Genomic DNA, 24,737 nt, shown 5'->3' on the forward strand with positions numbered 1-24,737 from the left:
ATACCTAGATTGAGTGGTTTGTGTTATGAGGAAAGGTTGGACAGGCTGGGCTTGTTTCCAATGGAGTTTAGGAGAGTGAGGGGTGACTTGATTGAAGTATGTAAGATCCTCAACGGTATTGACAAGGTGGACCTGGAAAGGATGTTACCTCTTGTGGGTGAGTCCATAACTAGGGGGGCACTTTTAAAATTGGGGGTTGCCCTTTTAGGACAGAGATGAGGCGAAATTTTGCGGGTTGTGCGACTTTGGAACTCTGCCTCAGAAGGCTGTGGAGGTGGGGTCATTGAATATTTTTAAGGCAAAGGTAGATAGATTCTTGTTAGGCAAGGGAGTCAAAAGTTTTTGGAGGTAAATGGGGATATGGAATTCGAAACAAACAGATCAGCCATGATCTTAATGATTGGTGGAGCAGGCTCTAGGGGCCAAAATGGCCTACTTCTCCTATTTCGTATGTTCAGCATATTGCAGATGTTTGATTGTAATGCTGCTATTAGTCAAATTACCTTTGTTAGAGCAGGATTTCGTAATGTTGCCTCAATCTGCTAATATTTTCATCAGATGCAGATATATTGCAAGAAGCTACCTCATTCTTAACTGTACATATTTCTTGAGTGGTCCAAATTCTGTAGCCATTTTGCCTAAAAGTAGATGGGACAATTCTAGTCACTGAATATTATATTTCAGTTGGCAAGCCCAGACAAATATGTGTTTCATCTTGATAAAATGTCTAAGTGACTTTAAAATAAAAGCAAAATACTGTGGATGCTGGAAATCTGAAATAAAAACAGAAAATGCTGAAAAAACTCAGCAAGTCTGGCAGCATCTGTGGAGAGAGAAACAGAGTTAACGTTTTGAGTCCAATATGACTGTTCTCCAAAGTGACCTGTGGGATCAGTCTGATCCCAGTCTTTACTTATGCCCAGTCTTGGAGTATCCACCCCACTATCGCATAATCATTTCCACGTATTAATCCACATGGAAAGCACAGTCGCAGTAAGAGGTCTCAACTTCTCTCAGCTCAATTACAAAAAATCTCTCTTGGGTCAGGAAGTAGTCTTTGTCTCAACTGCACACCCAATATCACTCCGTAGTAAGTTAAAGAGTTGGACTCCTGTTTTGCTCTCTCTCAAAACTGAACATTACTGTCACACTCCCTATTATATTGTCGTACTGAACAGAATGTATTCAAGGACATTTCAAAGGGGCTGTTACACTGGAGGGTTGGGTAACTTCTCCAAGGTTATGTGACAGCTGCAACGCTTGAGAAATCTAAAAGGCTACTAAATGCAGCACAACAGCAACGTAGAAAATAAGGGGTAAGATGTGAATGTAGAAGTGGTGGCCAGGCAATGCCAAGCTTGGGTTTTAAAAGTCAGCCGGAGGAGGGGAAAGCTAAGGGAAGAAAGATCTTTCACTGTTTTGAAGTACTGTACAGCAAACAATGAGGCAGGTGGTGATCTTTAGCATAATTATGCCCACACATGATACTTGGCATGTAAAACATGCTTGATTTGATAAGGTGCTACATCAAAGGCTATTGCGGAAAATAAAAGCTTATGGTGTAGGGGGTAACATATATGGCATGGATAGAAGATTGGCTAGCTAACAGGAAACAGTTGGCATAAATGGGTCTTTTTCTGGTTGGCAGGATATAATGAGTGGTGCCACACGGATCAGTGCTGGGGCCTCAACTTTTTACAATTTATATAAATGTCTTGGACGAAGGCACTGAGGATATGATTGTAAAATTGGCTGACAAAAAGGTAGGAAAGTAAACTGTGAAGAGGACATGGAGGCTACAAAGAGACACAGGTTAATTGAGCGGGCAAAGATCTGACAAATGGAGTATAATGTGGGCAAATGTGAAATGGTCCATTTTGGCAGGAAGAATAAAAAATAAACTAATTATCTAAATGGGTGAGAGATTGCAGAGCTCTAAGATTCAGAGGGATCTCATGTCCAAGGGCATGAATCACAAAAGGTTAGTTTGTAAGTACCGCAAATAATTAGGAAAGCTAATAGAATGTTATCACTTATTGTGTTGTGAATTGATTACAAAAGTATGTAGGTTATACTTTAGTTGTACAGTTGAGACCCTATCAGGAGTGCTGTGTACAGTATTGGTCTCCTTATTTAAGGAAGGATGTGAATGCATTAGAAGCAGTACAGAGAAGGTTTACTGGACTAATACCAGGAATGGGCAGGTTGTCTTATGAGGAAAGGTTGGACAGGTTAAGCTTGTATCCACTGGATTTAGAAGAGTAAGAGGTGACTTGATTTAAACCTTTAAGATCCTGAGGAGTCTTGACAAGGTGAACGTGGAGAGGATGTTTCCCCTTGTGGGACAATCTAGAACTAGGGGTCATTTATTTAAAATAAGGGGTCGCTCATTTAAGACAGATGAGAATTTTTTTCTGAGGATTGAGTGTCTTTGGAACCCTTCCTCAAAAGGAGGTGGAAGCAGAGTCTTTGAATATTCTTAAGGCAGAGCTAGATAGATTCTTGATTAACAAGGGGGTGAAAGTTTATCGGGTGTAGGCAGGGATGTGGAGTTGAGGTTACAATTCGATCAACCATGATCTTATTGATTGGCAGAGTAGGCTCAAATGGCCAAGTGGCCTACTCCTCCTAATTTGTATGTCTGTATGTATGTTCATTTAACAACATCGAGTGTGTTATAAAGCTATGAGATTGACACAAATCAAATTATAGAATTTGGGGAAGTGGTAGATGATATAGAAGTTAATTTATAACAGGGTTAGAAGCTCAGAGAGTTGAATGAGGCAAAATAATGTTAGAGGTGGTTTTATGAAGAGGATATTCCATCCATAAACTCAAATGCAACATGGAAAGTCTATAGCTGCATTTGATAAACTATGGTAAGGCTTCCTGCATGAAATGTACCATTGATTTCTGAAAAACAAGTTAGAGATTGCATATCCTATACTTGGCAACTTTTTGCTTGGATGCTGGAGACAGCAACTATTACATTTACATTGGACATTTTACTCCATTAAAGGCACTAAGGTGCTTCACATGAACATTATCAAACAAAATATGGCACTGAGCCGCATAATATGTTTGTGCAGATGACCGAAAGCTTGATCAATGAGGTCAATATTAAACAGCATCTTAAGCAAAGAAAGACAGAGAGGCTTAAGAAGGGAATTCCAGAGCTACTGTTTCGATAGTTGAAGACATAGTCAGCAATGGTGGAGCAATTGAAACTAGGGTTGTGCGAGAGGCCAGCAAAGGAGAAGTTGCAGATATCCTGGAGGATAGTAGGGCTGGAGGAGGTTGAGGCATTTGAGAACGAGGATAATGCTTTTAGATTTGAGGTGTTGCTTAACCGGGAATCAATGTAGGTCACTGAACACCAGCTAAATGCTGCTCATGTCCTAACTGACACCAAATCCGAGTTTTGGATGAGCTCAAGTTTATAGAGGGCGTAAGGGAGGCTGACCAGGAGTGTGGTAGAATAGTCCTATCTTGAGATAACAAAGGCATAGATGAGGGTTACAGTAGCAGATAAACTTAGACTGGAATGCATTCGGATTATAGAGGTGGAAATCAGGTGCTCTTGGTGATGGTATGGGGTATGTGGTCGGCAGCTGATCTCGGGGTGGTGTTGTCAGTGTACATGTGGAATCTGATGTGTTTTGTGATGTCACTGAGGAGCAGCATGTAAACAAAAAATAGGAGAGGACTAAGAATAGGATGGTCAATTGAAGAAGTTAAAAACAAAAAAACTGCGGATGCTGGAAATCCAAAACAAAAACAGAATTACCTGGAAAAACTCAGCAGGTCTGACAGCATCGGCGGAGAAGAAAAGAGTTGACGTTTCGAGTCCTCATGACCCTAGTTCTGTCTAAGGGTCATGAGGACTCGAAACGTCAACTCTTTTCTTCTCCGCCGATGCTGCCAGACCTGCTGAGTTTTTCCAATTGAAGAAGTTTAATGTTTTCTGCTGTTTTGATTTATTTCCATTTTTAGCTGACCAACCTTGAAATGTTTCTGGTGGTTTTGTGGTTTAATATTAAGGAATTTAAAAGGAGTCACTGAAATGATCAATCTTTGGCAAATGAACAGCACTCTGTAGCTGCTGAATGTTATTGTCTGTATCAGGTCAAAGTCCTGAAAGGTTGTTTTAAGACAGAGTAAGTAAGTTAAACAATTTGGGCTGTTGAAATGGCCTCTAATGTTTGCTCTGGGGCATTCATACTTCAAGCAAGAGGGTAGCCAGGGAAAGGGTAGGCCCACTCAGGGACAGAGGTGAGAATCTGTGTGTGGAGCCAGAAGAAATGGGAGAGATACTAAATGAATACTTCTCATCAGTATTCACCAAAGAGAAGGACTTAGTAGCCAATATGTCTAGGGAAGAGTGTGTAGATAGCCTGGATCATGTTGCGATCAAAAAAAGAGGAGGTGTTAGGCGTTTTGAAGAATATTAAGGTGGATAAGCTCCCAGGGCCAAATGGAATCTACCCCAGAGTACTGAGGGAGGCAAGGGAGGAGATTGCTGGGGCCTTGACAGAAATCTTTGTATCCTCACTGGCTACGGGTGAGGTCCCAAAGGACCGGAGAAAGGCCAATGTTGTCCCAGTGTTTAAGAAGGGTAGCAGGGATAATCCAGGAAATTACAGGCCGGTGAGCCTTGTGTCCGTGGTAGGGAAATTATTGGAGAAGATTCTTCGTGACAGAATTTACTACCATTTGGAAACAAATGGGCATATTAGTGAGAGGCAGCATGGTTTTGTGAAGAGGAGGTCGTGTCTCACTAACTTGATCGAGTTTTTCGAGGAAGTGACAAAGATGATCGATGATGGAAGGGCAGTGGATGTTATATACATGGATTTCAGTAAGGCCTTTGACAAGTTCCCCCATGGCAGACTGGTACAGAAGGTAAAGTCGCATGGGATCAGAGGTGAGCTGGCAAAATGGATACAGAATTGGATTGGTCATAGAAGACAGAGGGTAGCAGTGGAAGGGTGCTTTTCTGAATGGAGAGCTGTGACTAGTGGAGTTCTGCAGGGATCAGTGCTGGGACTTTTCTGTTTGTAGTATACATAAATGATTTGGAGGAAAATTTAACTGGGCTAATTAGTAAGTTTGCAGACAACACTAAGGTTGGAGGAGTTGCAGATAGTGAAGAGGATTGTCAAAGGATACAACGGGATATAGATCGGTTGGAGACTTGGGCGGAGAAATGGCAGATGGAGTTTAATCCAGACAAATGCGAGGTAACACATTTTGGAAGGTCTAATACAGGCAGGAATTATACAGTAAATGGTAGAACCCTTAAATGAATCGACAGGCAGAGGGATCTGGGTGTACAGGTCTACCGGTCACTGAAAGTGGCATCGCAGGTGGATAAGGTAGTCAGGAAGGCATATGGCATGCTTGCCTTCATTGACAGGGATATTGAGCATAAAAGCTGGGAAGTCATGCTGCAGCTGTATAGAACCTTGGTTAGGCCACACTTGGAATATTGTGTGCAATTCTGGTTGCCACATTACCAGAAGGATATGGAGGCATTGGAGAGGGTGCAGAGGAGGTTTACTAGGATGCTGCCTGGTCTGGAGGTTATTAGCCATGAGGAGAGATTGGAGAAACTCGGATTGTTCTTACTAGAGCAACGGAGATTGAGGGGTGACTTGATAGAAGCTTACAAAATTATGAGTGGCATATTAGTGAGAGGCAGCATGGTTTTGTGAAGAGGATAGTCAGAAGCTTTTTCTCAGAGTGGAAGAGTCAATTACTAAGGGACATAGATTTAAGGTGAGAGGAGAAAACTTTAGAGGAGATGTGCGGGGCAAGTTTTATACACAGAGGGTAATGAGTATCTGGAGTTCGCTGCCAGAGGAGGTGGTGGAAGCAGGTAGATAGTGGTGTTTAAAAGGCAGCTTAACAGATACATGAATAGGATGGGAATAGATGGATACGGACCACAAGTGCAAATGTTTTAGTTGACGGACAATATGATCAGCGCAGGCTTGAAGGGCCAAAGGGCCTGTTCCTGTGCTGTACTTTGTTCTTTGTTCAGTAGTAATGGAGATTAATACAAGGGGCAGAACACACAAATAGTCTTGACACAACCCTCAGCTTAACCAGGAGCTTTCTCTTTCTCGCTCTGACTGCTTTCTGTATTACTGCAGCAATTTTAGTATCCTTGGCCAATGGAGGAATGCCACACAAGATCTGAGCTAGTAGTACAGACAGATATGTTGTAGGTAACCAGATTCACCTGATTTGGTGCTGCAAGTTACAGTACATACTCCAAGTCTGGTTCAGTGCGTTACCCAGTCATCACATTATGAAATCCACCGACAAGCATGAGCAAAAACTGGGGAGTCCACTAACCAGCTAGAAAGTGCTTTTGTGTGGATTCTGGTTGCGTGGTTGATGCATTGATAAAGGATAATGTGTTTATTAGCTAGGAGTGGAGGTAGTGCGTAGGGAAGTATAGATATATCAGTGAGCATTCTGGTTTAATTTACTTTTCTCAATTGCAGTTTTGTTTTTACCTTTTTATTTTGTGTATTGTTCTTGACACAGGCTCAGTGCTTTGGAGCAATAAATGGGTTAAGTTGCTGGTTCACAGATTAAATGTTCTCTTGGCTTCCAGCCAACTCTTAGCAAATGGGTGGACTCCAAGCTCCTCATAAGATTCTCATTTGCTTCACATCCATTTGTCTGTTGACATGGTTTCCCTGCCATAAGCAAATTGGATGATAGCTGGCACCACTGCTATTCTTATTGGTTTCTGGTAGAAATAGTTTCATTGTTTCTATTATCTATACATATAAGTCTTGCATCTAGTGCATATCTTTAGCATCCTTGATGCGTAAATGTTAAAGTGCTAAACAGGACAGAGTACTTTTTAAATTTGATCTCCGGCTTAGGGCATCACCAACAAGGCTCGCTTTTATTGCCCATCCTGCCAACTATGGTGTGGGGGTGAAATTGTGTACAGGACAGACATGGTATGGATAGCAGGTTTCCTTTCCTAAAGGACATTAGTGAACCAGTTGAGTTTTTACAACAATCCAAAAGTTTCATGGTCGTTTTCACTGATGCCAGCTTTTAATTTTAGATTTACAAAGAAAATGGAATTCAAACTTGCAAACCAATTCTTACCCATCAGCCCTTCTGGATACAGGCTTGTTGCTGGAGTGATGACTGGCCTTAATATACTTAACATACTTTTGTCTTTCCAGTAGAGGGGTATCTGTAAACCAGCTGGTGTACCCGTCTTCAATGGCTGACCATGTTTATCCCATGAGTAAGCAGGATCATAGAATAATCAGCTGGGTTGTACAGGCCTGGGAGGTCCACAGTTCAATCCCCGGCTCTTTGCTGAGTTAATGTATTACTGACTGGGTGGCAGTGGGCATGCTGGAATTGAATGGTCAGGAAAACGACCAGCCAGGTTTAACACTTCTGGATGTTGCCTGGCGATGCCTGCTTTTGTGAATGGACATCAGTCAGGGACAGGACCTTTTACCCCCCCCCCCCCCCCCCCCCCCCCCGTATATTGTAGCTCCCAGCTCAATGCCTTCCAGCACTTGCTGTAGGCTTGTGATGATATGTAGATCTAGGAGGCAACTGGTCCCTGTAGCGTTGGACACTAGGGAGGAGTCAACACCTTGCTGGAGGGGTGAGGATAGATGGGGAAGAAACTGTTCAGAAAGTTTGTAAACAAGTGCTTTGTGGAGAAAGTTCCAGAAAAGGAGATGAGTGAAATATAAGATGCAGTCAGGAGCTATGAGGCTTTTTCTCTTCCTCCCACCTTCATCACAGTTGACTTGTTTGTGTGTGGACATAGTGAGCAGCTGTCAACTAATTTGAGTCCTAGTCGTAACTTTGTTTTTTTTAAATTGACAGTTCCAGGTGACCTGGGGAACCAGCTGGAAGCTAAGCTAAACAAACCTCATGTGGTGCACTATCTGTGCACCAAGAAAACTGTGGATTATTTCACCCTCTGGCTGAATCTTGAACTGCTTCTGCCTCTTGTCATTGACTGCTGGATTGACAACATCAGGTATGGCATGAACTGCATTAGGTACATGTGACATGAGCGATGCTTGGTACGTGTGACAGGACTACATGAAATAACAACACAAAATGTTGGAAATACTCAGGTCAGGCAGCACCTGTGGAAAGAGAAACAAAGTTACCTTTTCAGGTTTATGACCTTCGGTCAAAACTGGAAGAAGTTAGAGATGTAGCAAGTTTTAAGCAAGTAAAGAGACCGGTAACGGTTGGAGGTGGGGGGGATGGTCTATGACAGGGTGGAAGGCAGGTGTGAGAAAATGGCAAAAGAGATGAAGGGTGGCAGCACACTGGTCTCCAGTCGGGAGGGAGGCATCAAGTCAAACATGGTCAAGGAAACTTCCTGCTGATTACCTAACACACACACACACCACCCAACCCCCCAACCCCACCCAAGCTGATGAATCAGTGCTCCTCCATGTTGAACACCACTTGGAGGAAGCACTGAGGGTGGCAATGGTGCAGAATGTACACTGGGTGGGGGACTTCAATGTCCATCGCCATGAGTGGCTCAGTAGCACCACTACTGACTGAGCTGGCTGAGTCCTATAGGACATAGCTACTAGACTGAGTCTGCAGCAGATTGTGAAGGTAAAACTACTTGCCCTCATCCTCCCCAATCTACCTGTCATAGCTGCATCTGTTGATGACAGTATCAGTAGGAGTGACCACTTTCAGGTTGATGTGTTGGCAAAGTCCCATCTTCATGGTGAGGATACCCTCCACCGTGCTGTGTGACACTACCCTTGTGCTAAATGGGATAGATTTTGAACAGATCTAGCAACTCAAAACTGGGTATCCATGAGGCGCTGTGGGCCATCAGCAGCAGCAGAACTCGACCACAATCTGTAGCCTCATGGCCCGGCATATCCCCCACTCTACCATCACCACCAAGCCAGGGGATCAACCCTGGTTCAATGAAGAGTACAGGAGGACATGCCAGGAGCAGCACCAGGCATACATAAAAATGAGGTGTCAACCTCATGAAGCTACAACACAGGACTACTTGGATGCCAAACAGCAAAACCAGCATGTGATAGAGCTAAGCGATCCCACAACCAATGAATCAGATCTAAGCTCTGCAGTCCTGCCATATCCAGTCGTGAATGGTGGTGGACAATTAAAATCTAACAGGAGGAGGAGGCTACATGAGTATTCCGGTACTCTGTGATGGGGGATCCCAGCACATCATTGCAAAAGATAAGGCTGAAGCATTTGTAACAAACTTCAGCCAGATGGGTCAAGTGGATGATTCATCTCGGTCATCTCCGGAGGTTCCCAGCATCACGTGCCTGTTTTCAGCCAATTCAATTCACTCCACTCCATGTGATATCAAGAAATAGCTGAAGATACTGGATACTGCAAAGGCTACCAGGCCCCAGCAATATTCCAGAAATAGTACTGAAGACTTCTACTCCAGAACTAGCCACACCCCAAGCTAAGGTATTCCATTGCAGCTGCAACACTGGAATATACCCAGCAATGTGGAAAATTGTCCTGTTATATTCTATCCACAAAAAGCAGGACAAATCCAACCCGGCCAATTACTGTCCCATCAGCCTACATTCGATCATCAGCAAAGTGATGCAAGGTGTTTTTGGTGCTATCAAGTGGCACTTACTCAGCAATAACCTGCTCACTGACTCAGTTTGGGATATGCCAGGGCCACTCAGCTCTTAACATAATTACAACCTTGGTTCAACATGGGCAAAAGAGTTGGAACTTGAGATAAGGTGAGAATTCATGCCCTTGATTACAAGGTAGCATTTGACCAAGTGTGGCATCAAGGAGCCCTAGCAAAACTGCAGTCAATGGGAATCAGTGGGAAATTTCTCCACTGTTGGAATCATACATAGCACAAAGGAAGATGGTTGTGGTTGTTGGTGGTCAATGATCTCGGTCCCAGGACATTGCGACAGGAGTTCCTCAGATAATGTCCTAGGCCCAACCATCTTCAGCTGCTTCATCATTGACCTTCCTTCCACTTTAAGGTCAGAAGTGGGGACGTTCACTGATGATTGCACAATGTTCAACACCATTCGTGATTCTTCAAATACCGAAGCAGTACATGTCTGTACGCAGCAAGACCTGGACAATATTCAGGCTTTCGCTGATATGTGGTATGATATGTTATCTGCTACTTAAGTGCCAGGCAGTGACCATCTCCAACAAGAAAGAAACATACCATCTCCCCATGACATTCAATGGCAGTACCATCACTGAATACCCCACTATCAAAATCCTGGACGTTACCATTGACCAGAAACTGAACTGGACCAGCTCCAACCATCCAGGACAAAGCAGCCCCCTTGATCCACAACCCATCTATCACCTGAAATATTCAGCCCCTCCACCACTGACGCACAGTGGCAGCAGTATGTATCATCTGCACTACAGAAACTCACCAAGGCTCCTTAGATAGCACTTTCCAAACCCACAACCTCTACCACCTTGAAGGACAAGGGCAGCAGTTACATGGGAACACCACAGCTTGCAAGTTCCCCTCCAAGGCACACACCATCCTGACTTGGAAATGTATCACTGTTCGTTCACTGTTGCTCAGTCAAAACCCTTGAACTCCCTCCCTAACAGCACTGTGGGTGTACCTACACCACAGGGACTGCAGTGGTTCAAGAAGGCAGCTCACCAGCACCTTGAGGGCAAGTTGGGATGGGCAATAAATGCTGGGCTAACCAGCGACTCCCATATCCTGTGAAAGAATTTTTTTTTTTTTAAAAAGTTAGTTTTGCTTCTTTTTGTCTTCCAGGAAATGAGCAGTGGCCTTTTCCTTCCTGTTTCAATCACTCTAGGTTGGGCCTCTGATCTGCCCCCAGGGCTGCCCCAATGCAGCACTTCAGTCAGCTGGCAGAAGGAACAAGAGAAAAAGAAAACACACATTTGCATTTATGTAGTGCCTTTCATGACCTCAGGATGACCCAGAGTGTATTATAGTCAATGAAATACTTCTGAAGTGTGGTCGTTGTTTTAATGTAGGAAATGTGATGACCAAGTTTGCACACAGCAGGATCCCATAAACAGCAATGTGACAATGACCAGATAATCTGTTCTACTGGTGTTGGGTGAGGGATAAATAGTTTGAGACCCTGTGGTGTGGGCTGATTGCTCAGTCACCACAGGTTGGGGAGAGCAATTTAACTGAAGGTGAGGAATTTCTAACTAACAAATGGCATTTTTCATCACTATAATGTTAGAACACACCTTTGCTATTGTATGTTGCTAATGGTAAATGTTGTCAAGTTGCTGATTCCACAATACAGTTAGGTATCTAGAGATCTATGCCTGAATTACAGATGTAGTCACCGAGTGTATCCATGTCTCAAATGTAATCTTAAATAAACAGTATAAAAACTGCTCAATGGAAAATCATCTAAAATATGTTTGTTGAAGCATTTTGGGTGTAAAAATACACTGGGTGTCCAGGAGTGATTACCATAGTCAGTTTTCCGTCCTTATTAGATGAAAGCCTGTTTCCCTCATTAATAATCACCAATGAGTGATATTTTTATCAAATAGCTCTCTTTGGCACATGGAAAAATTCTGTCACCATAGAAACTGGAATAAAGGATTATTCTTCAGAGGAGAGAAGCTGGATGTGAAACATCTCCCTGATATTTATATTTTGCTGTTGCAATATTCATAATTGAATTGGGCTCAGTGGGGAGCTGCCTTACAACACTTGATTCCCTGAGGTTTCCTTCTCCTTCAGCTCTAACTACTTGACTTGTTAATGCCTCTATAGATAGATAGGGGCCTTTTAGCCAAAGCTAGTACGGTAATTGTGCTAGGTAGAATATTACATTATTATAAGTTAAGCCAGTGTAAGGATATTAAAGACACTGTTTATTGATCCAATGGACCTCGCCTTACAAAAACATAATTATCATATAGCTGGTCTTGTGCCTCAATATTAACTCTCTTCTGGGAAGAGGGTAAATTGTGGTTTTCACTGGGTCATGCACAAAGCAAGTAACCATTATTTGTGCAATAAAATAAAAAGTGCAGGTCATTGAAATTATATGACTATTAACGGAAGGGTTTTCCTAATAGATTATTCCTAGGTTGGGTCACTAGTCTGTGCTTGGATGATTTTTTTTTCATCTGAGGCAGTGCTGGACAGGCTACATTTTCCTGGGATAGTGGACATGGGCTGGGGAACCATAACATCCCATGGACGATCCTGAAACAAAAGTTTTCCTTTATAAAGCACTCTAATGAAGAAAGTCATCTCGTTTGCTTCCCATAGTGTTTTATAGAGGCCCAAGGTCAGCAGTGGGGATGTTTACTGATGATTGCATAGTTTTCAGTTCCATTTGCAATACCTTAAGTAATGAAGCTGTCTTTACCTGCCTGTAACAACTTCCAGGTTTAGACTGTCAAGTGGCAAGAAACTTGGGAAGGTATGACCAACTCCTCTTCACATTAATTGGCATTGCTAGCATCAAAACCCCTATCATCACCATCTTAGGGGTCACTATTAACCAGAAACTGCACTGGACCAGCTGCATAAATACTGTGGCTACAAGAGCAGGAAAGAGATTGGGAATTCTGTAGTGAATAACTCACTACCTGACTCCACAAAGCCTGTCCACCATCTAAAAGGTACAAGTCAGGAGTGTGATGGAATACTCTTCACTTGCCTGAGTGCTTGCAGCTTCAACAACACTTGAAGCTCAACACCATCCAGGACAAAGCAGCCCACTTGATTGGCTTGCCATCCACCACCTTAAACGTTCACTCCCTTCACTGCACAGTAGCAGCAGTGTGCACCATCTACAAGATGCACTGCAGCAACTCACCAAGACTCTTTTGACAGCACCTTCCATTCCCATGTCCTCTACCATCTGGAAGGCCAAGGGCAGTAGGCACTTGGGAGCACCATAACCTCCAAGTTACCCACCATTCTGACTTGGAAATATACCATCGCTGGGTCAACATCTTGGAACTTCCTCAACAGCACTATGAGAGAACTTACACCAAACAGATTTCAGCAGTTGAAGAAGGCTGTTGAACACCCTAAGGGAAATTAGAGATGGGCATCAAATGCTGGCCCTGCCAGTGACACACACATTCAATGAATGATTTAATGAAGGAAGTTATTGGGAGGGGTGATCAAATACTTGACTGGAGAGGTGGGTGAGTTTTGGGGGAGTGTGGGACTTAGGAGTTTTAATATACAGCTCTCAAAACTGCAAAGAAAGTGGGGGATGTAAAAGGGACCAGAGTCCAAAATGTAGAGTTCAGAGCTGGGTACAGTGGTGAAGGAGATTAGATGGGTGGGAAGGGGTGCTGAGGCTATGCAGATATTTAAACACAAGGGTGAGAATTTTGAATGTTGATGCATTGGGGGTTTAAGAGCCAATGTTAATCAGTGAAACCAGTGCTAACAGGTGAACAGAATTTAGTGCAGATGGATATAGATAGTTACTACAGGGCTTGACTGGAGTGATTGGATAACTTGCTGATATATGGTACATCAATAATGAATACTGCTCAAACTAGCTGTGCACTTTACATGCTTGAGGAGCCAGTAGCAACAATTCAGTCTTGAACATGCTAAGATTTTAGAGTTGAGTCTTGTTGAGTGGAGCACTGTTTTAAAATTAGGGGTTGCCCTTATAAGACAGATGAAGAGATTTTTTTTCTGAGCGTTGTGCGACTTTGGAACCCTCTGCCTCAGAAGGTGGTGAAGGCAGGATCATTGAATATTTTTAAGGCAGAGGTAGACCGATTCCTGTTAGGCAAGGGAATCAAAGGTTATCGGAGGTAGATGGGAATGTGGAATTCGAAACACAAATATATCAGTCATGATCCTATTGAATGGTGGAGCAGGCTCAAGGGGCCAAATGGCCTACTCCTGTTCCTATTTCGTATGTTTGAATGGACATGATTGCACTTGAACACGAAAGAACTTCTTGTAAGCAGATCCAACAATTGAGCAAATAAAGGTGTTGTGTTTGAGTTGAGAGGAAATGATGAAGGCAAAAATGTCAAAGGAAGAACTAAGGCTGGAGTCACTGGGTTTGCAAGAGATATGAAGAAACTGGTGTCTGCAAAGAATTGGGCAAAATCAGGCTTTTGTTGCTTCATGAAAGGCTTGGAAGGGCTCAAGATGAAACGATTTAATCATTGTGTGTGCATGTGTGTGAAGCGAGTGGGGCAGAAACCATCGTATCTTTCTGGGGGGTGGATAAAGAGATACTTGAAGCAGCAGAAGATGCAGGACTGTGGGGAGAGAGCAGGATTATAATGTTAGTTTTAGACTGATCTAGCAAAAGCTGGCACGACGAATTGGGTCATATTGCTTCCTTTTACGCTGTAAGCTTCCATAGTTCTACAACCTGTAATGAGAGGTTAAGATCAGTTCCTGAATTAAGACTGCAGAGTACACCCACTGAAGCCTAGTGAGAATCCAGAACAAACCAATGGAAATTATAACAATGACTGGGGGAAGGAAGAAACTGTCTCTGGGACCATCAAATTCTGTGTTTCGCACTGAAAAGATACATTGAGACACTTAAAAATTGATTTAAGAGATTTCCATTTTCTGTTCTGGTTCTCTGTGCTGTCTGGCTTACTCTCATTAGTTGTCTAGTCATAGGAGATGTTAGTGGTTGAGTTTCCTGAGAAAGAGACAGCTGACTCATTGTGTTACTGGAGTCCCATTTGTGGCCTATCAAGGGGCTTTTTTTTATTACCGCATGATCTATGATCACCCGAGTGTACTCTCAAGAAATGGGGGGGGGGGGGTTGGGGGGAGGTCAAGTTCTCAAATTGAGAGATCAGAAGAGATGATAAGTAATTATAGAAACTGTTCTTTTATGAGCAACAGAGCTGAGATACTCTTGTTAAAATCAGTTGAAAATGTCAAATTATGATTTTTTTTCAGTGCAGTGTATTTGTTATGTGGGTTTTTAAAACTATATTCTATGTGTTGGATGTCAATATAAAATTGTCACAAATTAAAAGCACAAAGCTGTACAGAATTATTCAGAGGATTTGTGCTGGTACTAGGACCTTTATATAAACAGAATAGGTTACAGGCAGGATTAGATGTGATGGGAAAACGAGCCCATTTCTGGCAGTCGTCATTTATAAAGATAAATCTGTGTTATGCAGGTGGGCAGGGCGAATGCCAAACCAAGTGTATACAAAGCAAGGTATAAAACCTAAGGCTCATGACTAAGGCATAAAGACCCGGGTTTCATAGAGCACGAATGTCTGAAAATTCACGATTCAAGCCACGAGGCTATCACAAAAGCAAGTAGAGAGTTCAGGTGAACTGCCAGAATGATCAAATAGAAAACAAAAAATACTACATTGTTGTACAAGACCCTGACCTGGCTTTACCTAGAAAACACTGACCAACTTCTTTGTCACCCGTCAATTGAAGGGACCAATGAGGCCCTGGAAAAGACTTTTACTAGTTCAACTCTATGAACTTCGAGGTGGTTTGAATTCTTTTCACGGCAAGTTGTCTAGTCTTCTTGCACCAAATTACTGCACTTGAACCTTGCCCTGATAAATGATCCTCTAAACTCAAATCAGTTCGCTGACAAGATCCTCTAAGAATTTCTCCTCAGCGTAGAACATTACAAATAAGGTCATTTTATCTTTCATTTGACATCTGCATCCCTGTAAACTGCGCTTAATGTTAAATGCGTTAAATGCATCATTAGCAATGGCGTTTTGGCTTATGTCGTCAGCTCCTGCTGACTTAGCTTTGGAATTTTTGATCGACAGAGATGTAGTTCCTAATTAATGTTTCTTTCCTTTTCTTCCACCCCGCTGCTGTGCGCCATCATTTTGAACTTAAATACCCTTTATATTATAATAGGGAGCTGACAAAGGGGGGCATTTTCTGTAGGAATTTTTTGTACCCTCCAGTGCTGCCGTCCTCTTGAGTAATGTCACTAATTGGGAGGACTGCCCGAAACATCTTTATACTGACGAAGAACTTGCTGATGTCCTAAATGGTCACATCCTTTCTCCCCCTTTTTAAAGTACAGTAAAGTCACACCATTCGAGACGACTTTCACAAATGTGTTTACCTGCACATAAAGTCCTTGTATACAGTATAGCCCGTTGCGGTCCCAAATTTTCACCTATCCACGATTTAACCATCATGGACATATACTGGCTCTGACATAAAGAAAAACCAGCATTTAAAAGAGTAGTCGGTAACTGTACGTGCTGTGATTTACAGGATACAGCAACTCCTGACTATTTTTACAGTACAGATACAGTACTGCACTTTAATAAAAATGTGTTCTTGCTTTTTTTTCTTGCTTTGTCAAATAATTTCTCCAGTAAGATTTTGTCTTGAATTTACTCGAAAACATGATTTTAAAAAATTTTAAAAGTTCAATTTTGGGATGGCTGGAGCCCTATCTAATCACTCCCATTATAAAGCATGTTCGCCATTTGTCCTTTGCGAAAATTCGCGGGAACATAACCCCCCCCACCCCCCGCCCCCCGAAACGCGGGGCTTTACTGCTCCGAGAAATGTTGCTGTACATCGCGGCTGAATAAATGCAACTGGGCTGTCCTCAACAGTGGCATTTTATACAAGAGCTCTCTTCCCAGGCATAACATTTTCAATCAAAATTATATTTTTAGGTTATGGAGTGATTTTAGAACGTTCCTAATAAAGGATAAGCAGATGACATGACTCCAACCAAAGTGCACTCTTGAAGCTCTTTGCACCAAGTGAGACTGAAGATGACTTTGAAGTGGGATGTGACTTACAGAACAGGCGGTCCCATTTAATGGTTACGATGGACTGTTAACCAAGTTGGTTTGTTAAGTACGATGGTGCAACTTCCTTCGAAAATAAGAGAGCAGATGCCCTCGAGAAACTTACAGCTTAGGCTGCAACACTCTGTTGACAGGCTTTTCATTTTTACATAGGATAAAGATTCAACTCTGCTTTGACAATCTGATCTGCCCACAGATGACTAAAGACATCTGCAGACTTTAGAATTGTGCAGGAAACAAGAGCTTGGAGTGAAGGAGCAAGTAGAAGGACATGCTAGGGCAGTGCTTCCAAAACTACTTCACAGTGTGACTCTATTTTAATGCCTCAGACTTTGTGTGACCCCCGGGGGAGTATTTTAGCTCCTGATCAGGGGAAATTTAGTGTGGTGGGAATTGTTTAAACTGTAGGGTTTTTAAAAAATAACAAACACTTATCTTTTCACTGGCTTTTTTTTGTTGCAGCAACAACGAGGCCTCAAAGATCTGTCTGTCAGGCCCATCATTAGGAAAAAGACGCGAGGATTTAAAGGGGCCTCTGAGCTGTTAGCGTCCAGTCCGAGCTCCAGGGCAGCCATTGCTGCCTCTGAGCTCGTGACCCCATTGGGGTACAGTAACAATCCAGTAATGTTACTGGACTAGTAATCCAGAGGCCCCGATTAATGATCTGGAGATAACAGTACGAATCCCAGAATGACAACTGGGGTTTTTAAATTCAGTTAATTTTGTGTTTTGGGTAAATGAGTTAGTTGGCTAAGTAACTCTATTTGCAGGCCTTGCTATGTTCTCATTGATTGCAAGCAGCAATTGATGACAAGGAGAGACTGATATAAGAATAAACAGTGAAGGTTTATTGAGTCATAGGGCAGAGCACCAGATCATACGTGCTCACTCAGAAACCTCCAGAACTAGACCTACAGTTCCCAGTTGCCCGCAATGTATATGATTTATCAGTGCTGTCACATCATCAGTACATTTGCCTTCTCTTAAAAGGACAGGGTACCTCACTTTACCACAGTTAATTTGGAATAAATTTGGAATAGAAAGTTGATAATAGTGGTGACCATGAAACTATTATCGATTGCTGTTTAAATCCACCTGAGTCATTAATGTCATTTAGGGAAAGAAATCTGTCATCCTTACATGGTCTGGCCTTCATGTGATTCCAAACCCGCAACAATGTGGTTGACTTAACTGGTCTCTGAAATGGCCTAGCAAGCCATTCAGTTATAATCAAGAAGATGGCTCACCATCACCTTCTCGAGGCCAATTGGGAATGGGTAGTAAATGCTGACCTTACCAATGATGCTCCCATTCAGTGAATGAATTAAGAAAAGCATTAGAAGGAACTAGTAACTATAAGAATTTGGTTATATATTTGTGTTTTTCATTTGAAGGCTAATCTACAACACAACAACTAAAACAACAGAAACACCACCTGGAGTTGATGTGAGAGTCCCTGGATTTGGCAAAACCTACCCACTGGAATTCCTGGATCCCAGCAAAAGAACTGTTGGTAAGTTTTGTCAATACGAATTTGTAATTTAAGGTGTAAATCTTTGTGGGACATCTATGGTGGTTTGAAGTTCTCCATTTGGAACATACTGGTGAAGAACTCAATTTACTTGGATTTGGACCACGCTGGGCTAAAACAAACTTTTGTGGTAAAAGTTTCTTTTATTGAGGTTATAGTTTTCAGGCTGAGCCACTTTGAATCTGATGCCATTTAGTCAAGAGATCTAAAGGATCCAGGACTATTTCTGTTATGAACCACTGACAATAAAGGTGACCATTGTTTGTCTGGTAGAATCCAAGCTACCTCTCTCATAAATTCACGTCTTCATTCATAAGGAGTGAGTGTTTGCCAATGACAATGGACTTGTGTGTTGGGCATGGGTAAAAGGTATCGTAGTTGGCAAAATCTTAACATGGGGCAAGACCTTTTTTTTTGGAAAAGGGCCTATAGCTTTGAAATCTTCCATTTGTTTTTTTTAATTCTGTCTGATTACTGCTGCTTTAGCAAAGTGTGACACCCTTCAATATTTTTTGTGTTGACTGCAGAGGTCCCTGAAATGGTTTCACATAGTTCTTGTTTATCTTAGTTTTATTTTGTATAAGACAAAGGACGAGTGGAGGCAGGGTTCAGAGACTAAGGGATAATGACCAAGGTCATTATCAAAGAATGAAGGTTCAAGGAGAAGAACCAAGGAGGAGGGGAAACCAAAGGAGCTAATCAGAGCTTGAATTTATAAATAGCACCTTTCATGGCATCTCAAACACTTCACAGCCACTAAAATAATACTTTTGAATGCAAGGCACTGTATTTTAGAGAATCACAAGAGTTGGTTGTGGGGTTATTATTGGCTATGACACCCAGCAAATTTCAGTGTTTACTTCCCAATAGTGCCACAGGATCTTTTGTGTCCATCTGAGAGGGCAGATAGAGCCTTGGTTTAACATTTCATCTGAAAGACAATATCTCCAACAGGGTAGCACTCCCTCAGTTCTGCACTGAAGTGGCAGTGAAGATTTTTTGGCTCAGTTCCCTAGGTGGGCTTTGAACCTATGAACTTCTGACTGAGCGGTGACTGCTGAGCCAAGGCTGCCACCAAAACCAAGTTGTGGGAAAAAGGACACAAGCAATCAGAATAGAGGGACTTAAATACAGCAATGCCAGAAAAATAAAAGCTGATTCAGATGGAATTGATGGTGACTGACTTAGAGAAACAGATAGGAAAGGAATTGAGAGGGATCATATAAAGAGCTACATTGGCAGTTAGAAACATATTGAAAGCACCATCGCACCACTAATACAAGAGCTTTGTGCTGTAACTCTAGATTTCCAGTGTTATGTACTGCATTGATTGACCTAGTTACTTACACAGATAGAAATGGTGTTGTTGTTTATCTGCATCATGCACTCATATATTTCAGTTTCATTTTCTGCATGTGCCTCAATGCATTTTAAACCTATTTCTCTCAGTCAATTATAATTATGGAAATAAATGTACACCTATGGTTTGCCTGAGAGTGTCATTGCTATTAAAGTTCCTTATGCCCTGTCAGAATTGAGTAGATCCATTCTCACATGTTGAAAATAGCAGCTGTTTATTGGAATAACCTTACTTTGAAACATGGTTGTAAGTTTAGTTCCCCTCATTTTTGTTAAGCTTTTAACACCACATGGAGTTTAACCAGCCCACTGTACATATGAGTAAGATTCCCTGCAATTTTCCCCGTGAGAATCTGTAAGCTTGACCCTCTGTTCTAATTCTGTCATTGTTGTCAGAGAGGCTACTTTAGGTGTTATCTCGCTTCCTCTTCTGTTGGATGCTTTTGTGGTCACGAACGTAACAGAACAAAAAAATCTAACAATTTTTCTTTTTTTTTTATCAACCGCTTCCATCTCTAAGGAACATGTACAGATACAGAGTAACTCTGCCCTAGCACCACATATTAACTCTTGTCCCTCAACACAACCATGGCTGCATCCTGTATTTAAAAAAAAAAAATTACTTTATCCATATCAGAGTTTGAGCACACGCATGTTGGGCCCAGTGAGCACCTTCTCTGTTGTAAGATTCTATGATTATGTTGGACGGTTTTGCATTGTGTAGGAGGATAGGAACAGTAGGCCATTCTACCTCTCAAGGCTGTTTTGCCATTCAATTTGATCATGGCTGATCCCAACCCCATTGCCTTCCCTGCACTCCCAGCCACAACCCAACTGAGGAATGCTAACCCAGCACAGACTCTAATCCAACTCTGTCCGTGTGGCATGCCTTACCCAGTGGCCAACATGATGTTCTAAGAAAAGCAAGTTTTAGTTTTGATGTTGCATTCATTGGTGCCAAATCCTGGTGCTTGCACAATGGCAGCAGGCCCATGATACCTTTACCAAATTCACCAAGGTCAACCACCATGTATATGCAGTTTAAAGAGACCAGGCCTGTACACATCCAGGTAAATTAGTGCAGACCGCTGCCAACTCAGATGTGGGGAGCAAATACCCTAACATGGCATTAAACCCCATATAAAAAAAGCTTCATTTCCCCTTTCCTTGTAGAGCCCCAAAACAATGCTGTTTGTTTTGTAACTTATTCCAGGTCCTGCTCACTTATCACCATTTCTGCTCACTGACCTAGATGACTTTGATTTTAAAATTTTAATCTTTTGGTTATCAAAACACTTCATGGCCTCACCCCTTCAATCATACGATCCTCCAAGATTATCTGCACTTCTCTAATTCTGCCCTCTTGTACATCCCCCAGTTTTAATCACTCCACCATTGGCAGCCATGCCTTCAACTGCTAAGGCCCTAAGCCCTGGCGTTCCCCCCGAAAGCTCTCCAGCTCTCTACCTTTCTTGCCTTCAAGACACTCCTTAAAACCAATCTCTCTGACCAAACTTTTGGTCACATGTTCTAATAGATCCTTGTGTAGTTTGGTATCTGAATTGGTCTAATAACATACTCTGGTGAAGTGTCTTTGGGGTGTTTTTGCTATGTTAGTGCTGCTGTGTTAATGTATGATTTTTTATTTAAAAATATATTAACAACTGGGCCAATGATATAGGAAGGGTCTATTTGAGAAGCACTTTTGTATGTTTCCAGAGCAGATGTTGCTCTGTTTAAATAAATTCCTTCCCAGTATGTCTGGTGTGTCATGGTGTGGAAGAAATCATGAGCTTGTGACTAATAAAACTTTTTGTAGCTGTATCCCAGAGTTCCATCAAACCACAGATTAACATCAGGAGGAGCCTGGAGATAATTCTTGTCAAAATGCATTACAGACATGGCTTCCAGTTGAATGCGTCCAAACTACAGGAGCTCGCAAGCTAATCTGCAGCCCTCGGCCATCAAATCATAATGCACGGAAGAGGCCAATCAACCCATTGTGCTAATACTGGCTCTTTGAAATAGCTAGCCAATTAGTTCCATAGCTGTGCAATTTTTTTTCTTTCCTCAAGGATTCATTCCCTTTTGAAAAGTATTGAATCTGCTTCCACTGCCCTTTCAGGCAGTGCATTCAGACCATCATAACTTGCTGAGTAAGAAGAATTTCTGCTCATTTCCCTCCTGGCTTTTTTGCCAGTTTATTTTAAATCTGTGTCCCCTGTTTTGTCGATCAACTTACCAGTGGAATTAGTCTTTCCTATCTGCTCTATCAAAACTCCTAATAGTTTTTAACACAATGAATCTTTTAGTTAAGCAAATAAAAAAATTAAAAATGCAAAGTCGTTTAATTATTCATTACATGCAAGAGGCACTAATAACTTTAACAGTGTGGCTGCTGGTCTCCTTTTAACAAGTATTAACTCTGCAGTTGGTGGATGCGTAATTAGCAAATTAACTTTTGGTGTTTCTGCATTCATAACCCAAATGAAAATTTGGAACTTTTTATTTAAGAAAGTACTTGAATTAAATTGTTTGAAACTAGTGACCCATGTTCAAGTTATAAATGTATACACCCTCTTGCACACACCAGAAATGGGAAGCAATGAGCTGCCCAGATGATAGCAGCCCCCCAGCTCCTTTCTCCCCATGCCCTCCCCCGCCCCCCACCCAGCCCAGGTGAGAGTGATTTTGCCCAATGTACACACTCCATAAGGAACTGAGGCCCAATAGAAAAATACAGATGAAAATAGTGAGCAATGAGTAATATTTCAATCCTCTATCCCTCCCCCTGTCAAATTTTCCATTTAAATAAATCAGCTGGCTGCCAAACATTATCCTCAATAATTAAAATCTGAAGGGATGAGACTCTACATTTGTAAATGTAAATTTTCAGCATCAGTGAGATTATTTGGCAGAAATTGAGACTTATGCTGTTAAAATTCACTTGAATGGATAAGTGTTTAGTGGGATATGTAGTGGGTTAAGTATTGCAATTTCACACCCTTCCTTCATGTATGTTGAATTCAGGTGTGCTGAATCAGTGAGGTGCCCATTAATGAAGCTCATGAAGGAGCTGGATGGATCGAACATCAACTTCCTGATTTCTGAAGATTAACTGCATGTGTGTTCAGAGTTTACTCTCCGAGTTACTCCATAATAACCGTGAGCACTGATGTCTCACCATTATTCTTCCAGCAAAATCTGGGCCATTGAGTTATTTCACTGCTTTATCCTCAGCACCAAACCTCATTGTATTCGGTGGGGGGGGGGGGGGGGGGGGGGGTGCACGGGGATGGGATGAGAAACAGAATCTTTCAAACACTCAGCCAGTCTAGCAACATCTGTGGGGTGAGTAACCAAGTTAATGTTTCAGGTCGATGGTCGTGGGCCATTGTATTGGCACTTGATACTGTTAGGGGTGTAGGTTTACAGAGTGAATTATTACTGAAATCCAGAAAAAAAAATTTGTTGCAGAGAGTTCAAGACATATTTGCACTTTCAACAGTTAACACAAGCGAAACAAACTACCTAATATAAGCAACTAAGTGTAGTGGACTTTGCCCCATGTGCTTGAGATTGTATCCATGAAGCTTAAGTGCAGGGCCTGGAGTTACTGCTACATTGTACTGATCAGATTGGCTAAACCAGTGCAAAAGACCAAAGAATTTCAAGCTGAAAATATGCCCAGCGCAGTGGAGGTCAGAGAAAGCTGAAGTGTGCTGATTAATACTGACTGCTCTATACCAATGTAACTGTTAAATGGTGCTCTATAGGTTTTTTTTAAGTCACTTTTAGTTATTTAAAATTGGGTTACTTGTGTTGACTGGACTCCCTGATTTGAAAAATGAATTTTTTTATAATAAACCCATTTTCAGCTGCATTAATCAAACTGCACCAAGTTACAACTTAAATAACATGAGAAATATTTTGTAATGCAAAAAGTTTTTTCAATTACATTCTAAAACACTGCCTGATTGTGTTGCTTCACAGCAGATTTTAAGTTCAATGAAATGCAAGCAATTTTGAGCGGAAACATGAGTTTAAGAGTTCACTTTGTAAAGTGAGTGTATTTTGTGCCCAATGTGTAAATTCTTGGCTCAGAAGTTACTGCTGCAAGGGCTCTGCTGCTACAGCTCCATACCAAGCAACTTTATTTTTTCTATAGGTGAGGTATGGTTTAACTACATTTGCTGCTGATCTCTGCTGTTTGACCCTGGATTCCTGCCAATAGCAGCGTGTGCACAAATCCAGAAACTGATCTCCACCAAGGAACTGTCCAGGCCTTCACAGTGACAACCTCTCTAAACTCCAATAGAAATAATCCTGACCACCCCTCCATGCCCTGAGTGTTCCACAATTTGTCTTCTCTCAAATTTTCTGTTTCGTGTTGGAGAAAGACACAATGAAGGGTTGAAGTTGAGAGGGGGAAGTTTATTTTTATTCATTCATGGGATGTGGGTGACACTGGCTAGACCAGCATTTATTGTCCATCCCTAATTGTCCTTGAGAAGGTGGTGGTGAGCTGCCTTGATGACCAAGGAAATACTTTCCTTTTTTCCACTCAACCTGACTGGCTCCCACTTTCATCACTCTTTTCACCTTATTTCTACAGGGATTTACTTCTACACTTTGGTGAAATCTCTGGTGGAATGGGGCTACTCAAGAGACGAAGATGTCCGTGGTGCTCCATATGACTGGCGCCGGGCACCCAGTAAGTGAAGCTTAAGTAAAGAAATGTGGGATCTCAAGTTTATTGATGTTTCTGAAAGGAAGAGTGAGTTCCTTTTATGGCCAAGTCTGAACATAAAGCAATGGATATGTTGCAGGTTGGTGATTCAGCCCAGGTTTGCGACTGTGATTTGTCCAAACTATATGTGTTGAGCTTTGACTGTGTCATTGAGGAAGGGGCTGAGCAAAGGCAGAGACTTGCCTACAGGTAGGGACTGACAGTGAGACATCTGGATGGTATGTGTGTACTGGAAGAGATCTGGGAACAGGTTTCCTTTTTCATTAGTTG

At 42.0% G+C, this 24,737-nt stretch overlaps 1 protein-coding gene across 1 annotated transcript in view; it reads left to right on the forward strand.

Moving 5' to 3' along the window:
- pla2g15 (phospholipase A2, group XV) overlaps positions 1–24,737 on the forward strand; it is a 41,124-nt gene that overhangs the window by 10,711 nt on the left and 5,676 nt on the right. Inside the window, exons 2-4 of the mRNA XM_041191745.1 lie at positions 7,885–8,041; positions 18,222–18,340; positions 24,333–24,431. Of these exons, the coding sequence (XP_041047679.1) occupies positions 7,885–8,041; positions 18,222–18,340; positions 24,333–24,431 (375 nt within the window). The remainder of the gene's footprint in view (positions 1–7,884; positions 8,042–18,221; positions 18,341–24,332; positions 24,432–24,737) is intronic.

Source organism: Carcharodon carcharias, chromosome 7 (assembly GCF_017639515.1).
Source record: "Carcharodon carcharias isolate sCarCar2 chromosome 7, sCarCar2.pri, whole genome shotgun sequence".
Classification (NCBI taxonomy): domain Eukaryota; kingdom Metazoa; phylum Chordata; class Chondrichthyes; order Lamniformes; family Lamnidae; genus Carcharodon; species Carcharodon carcharias.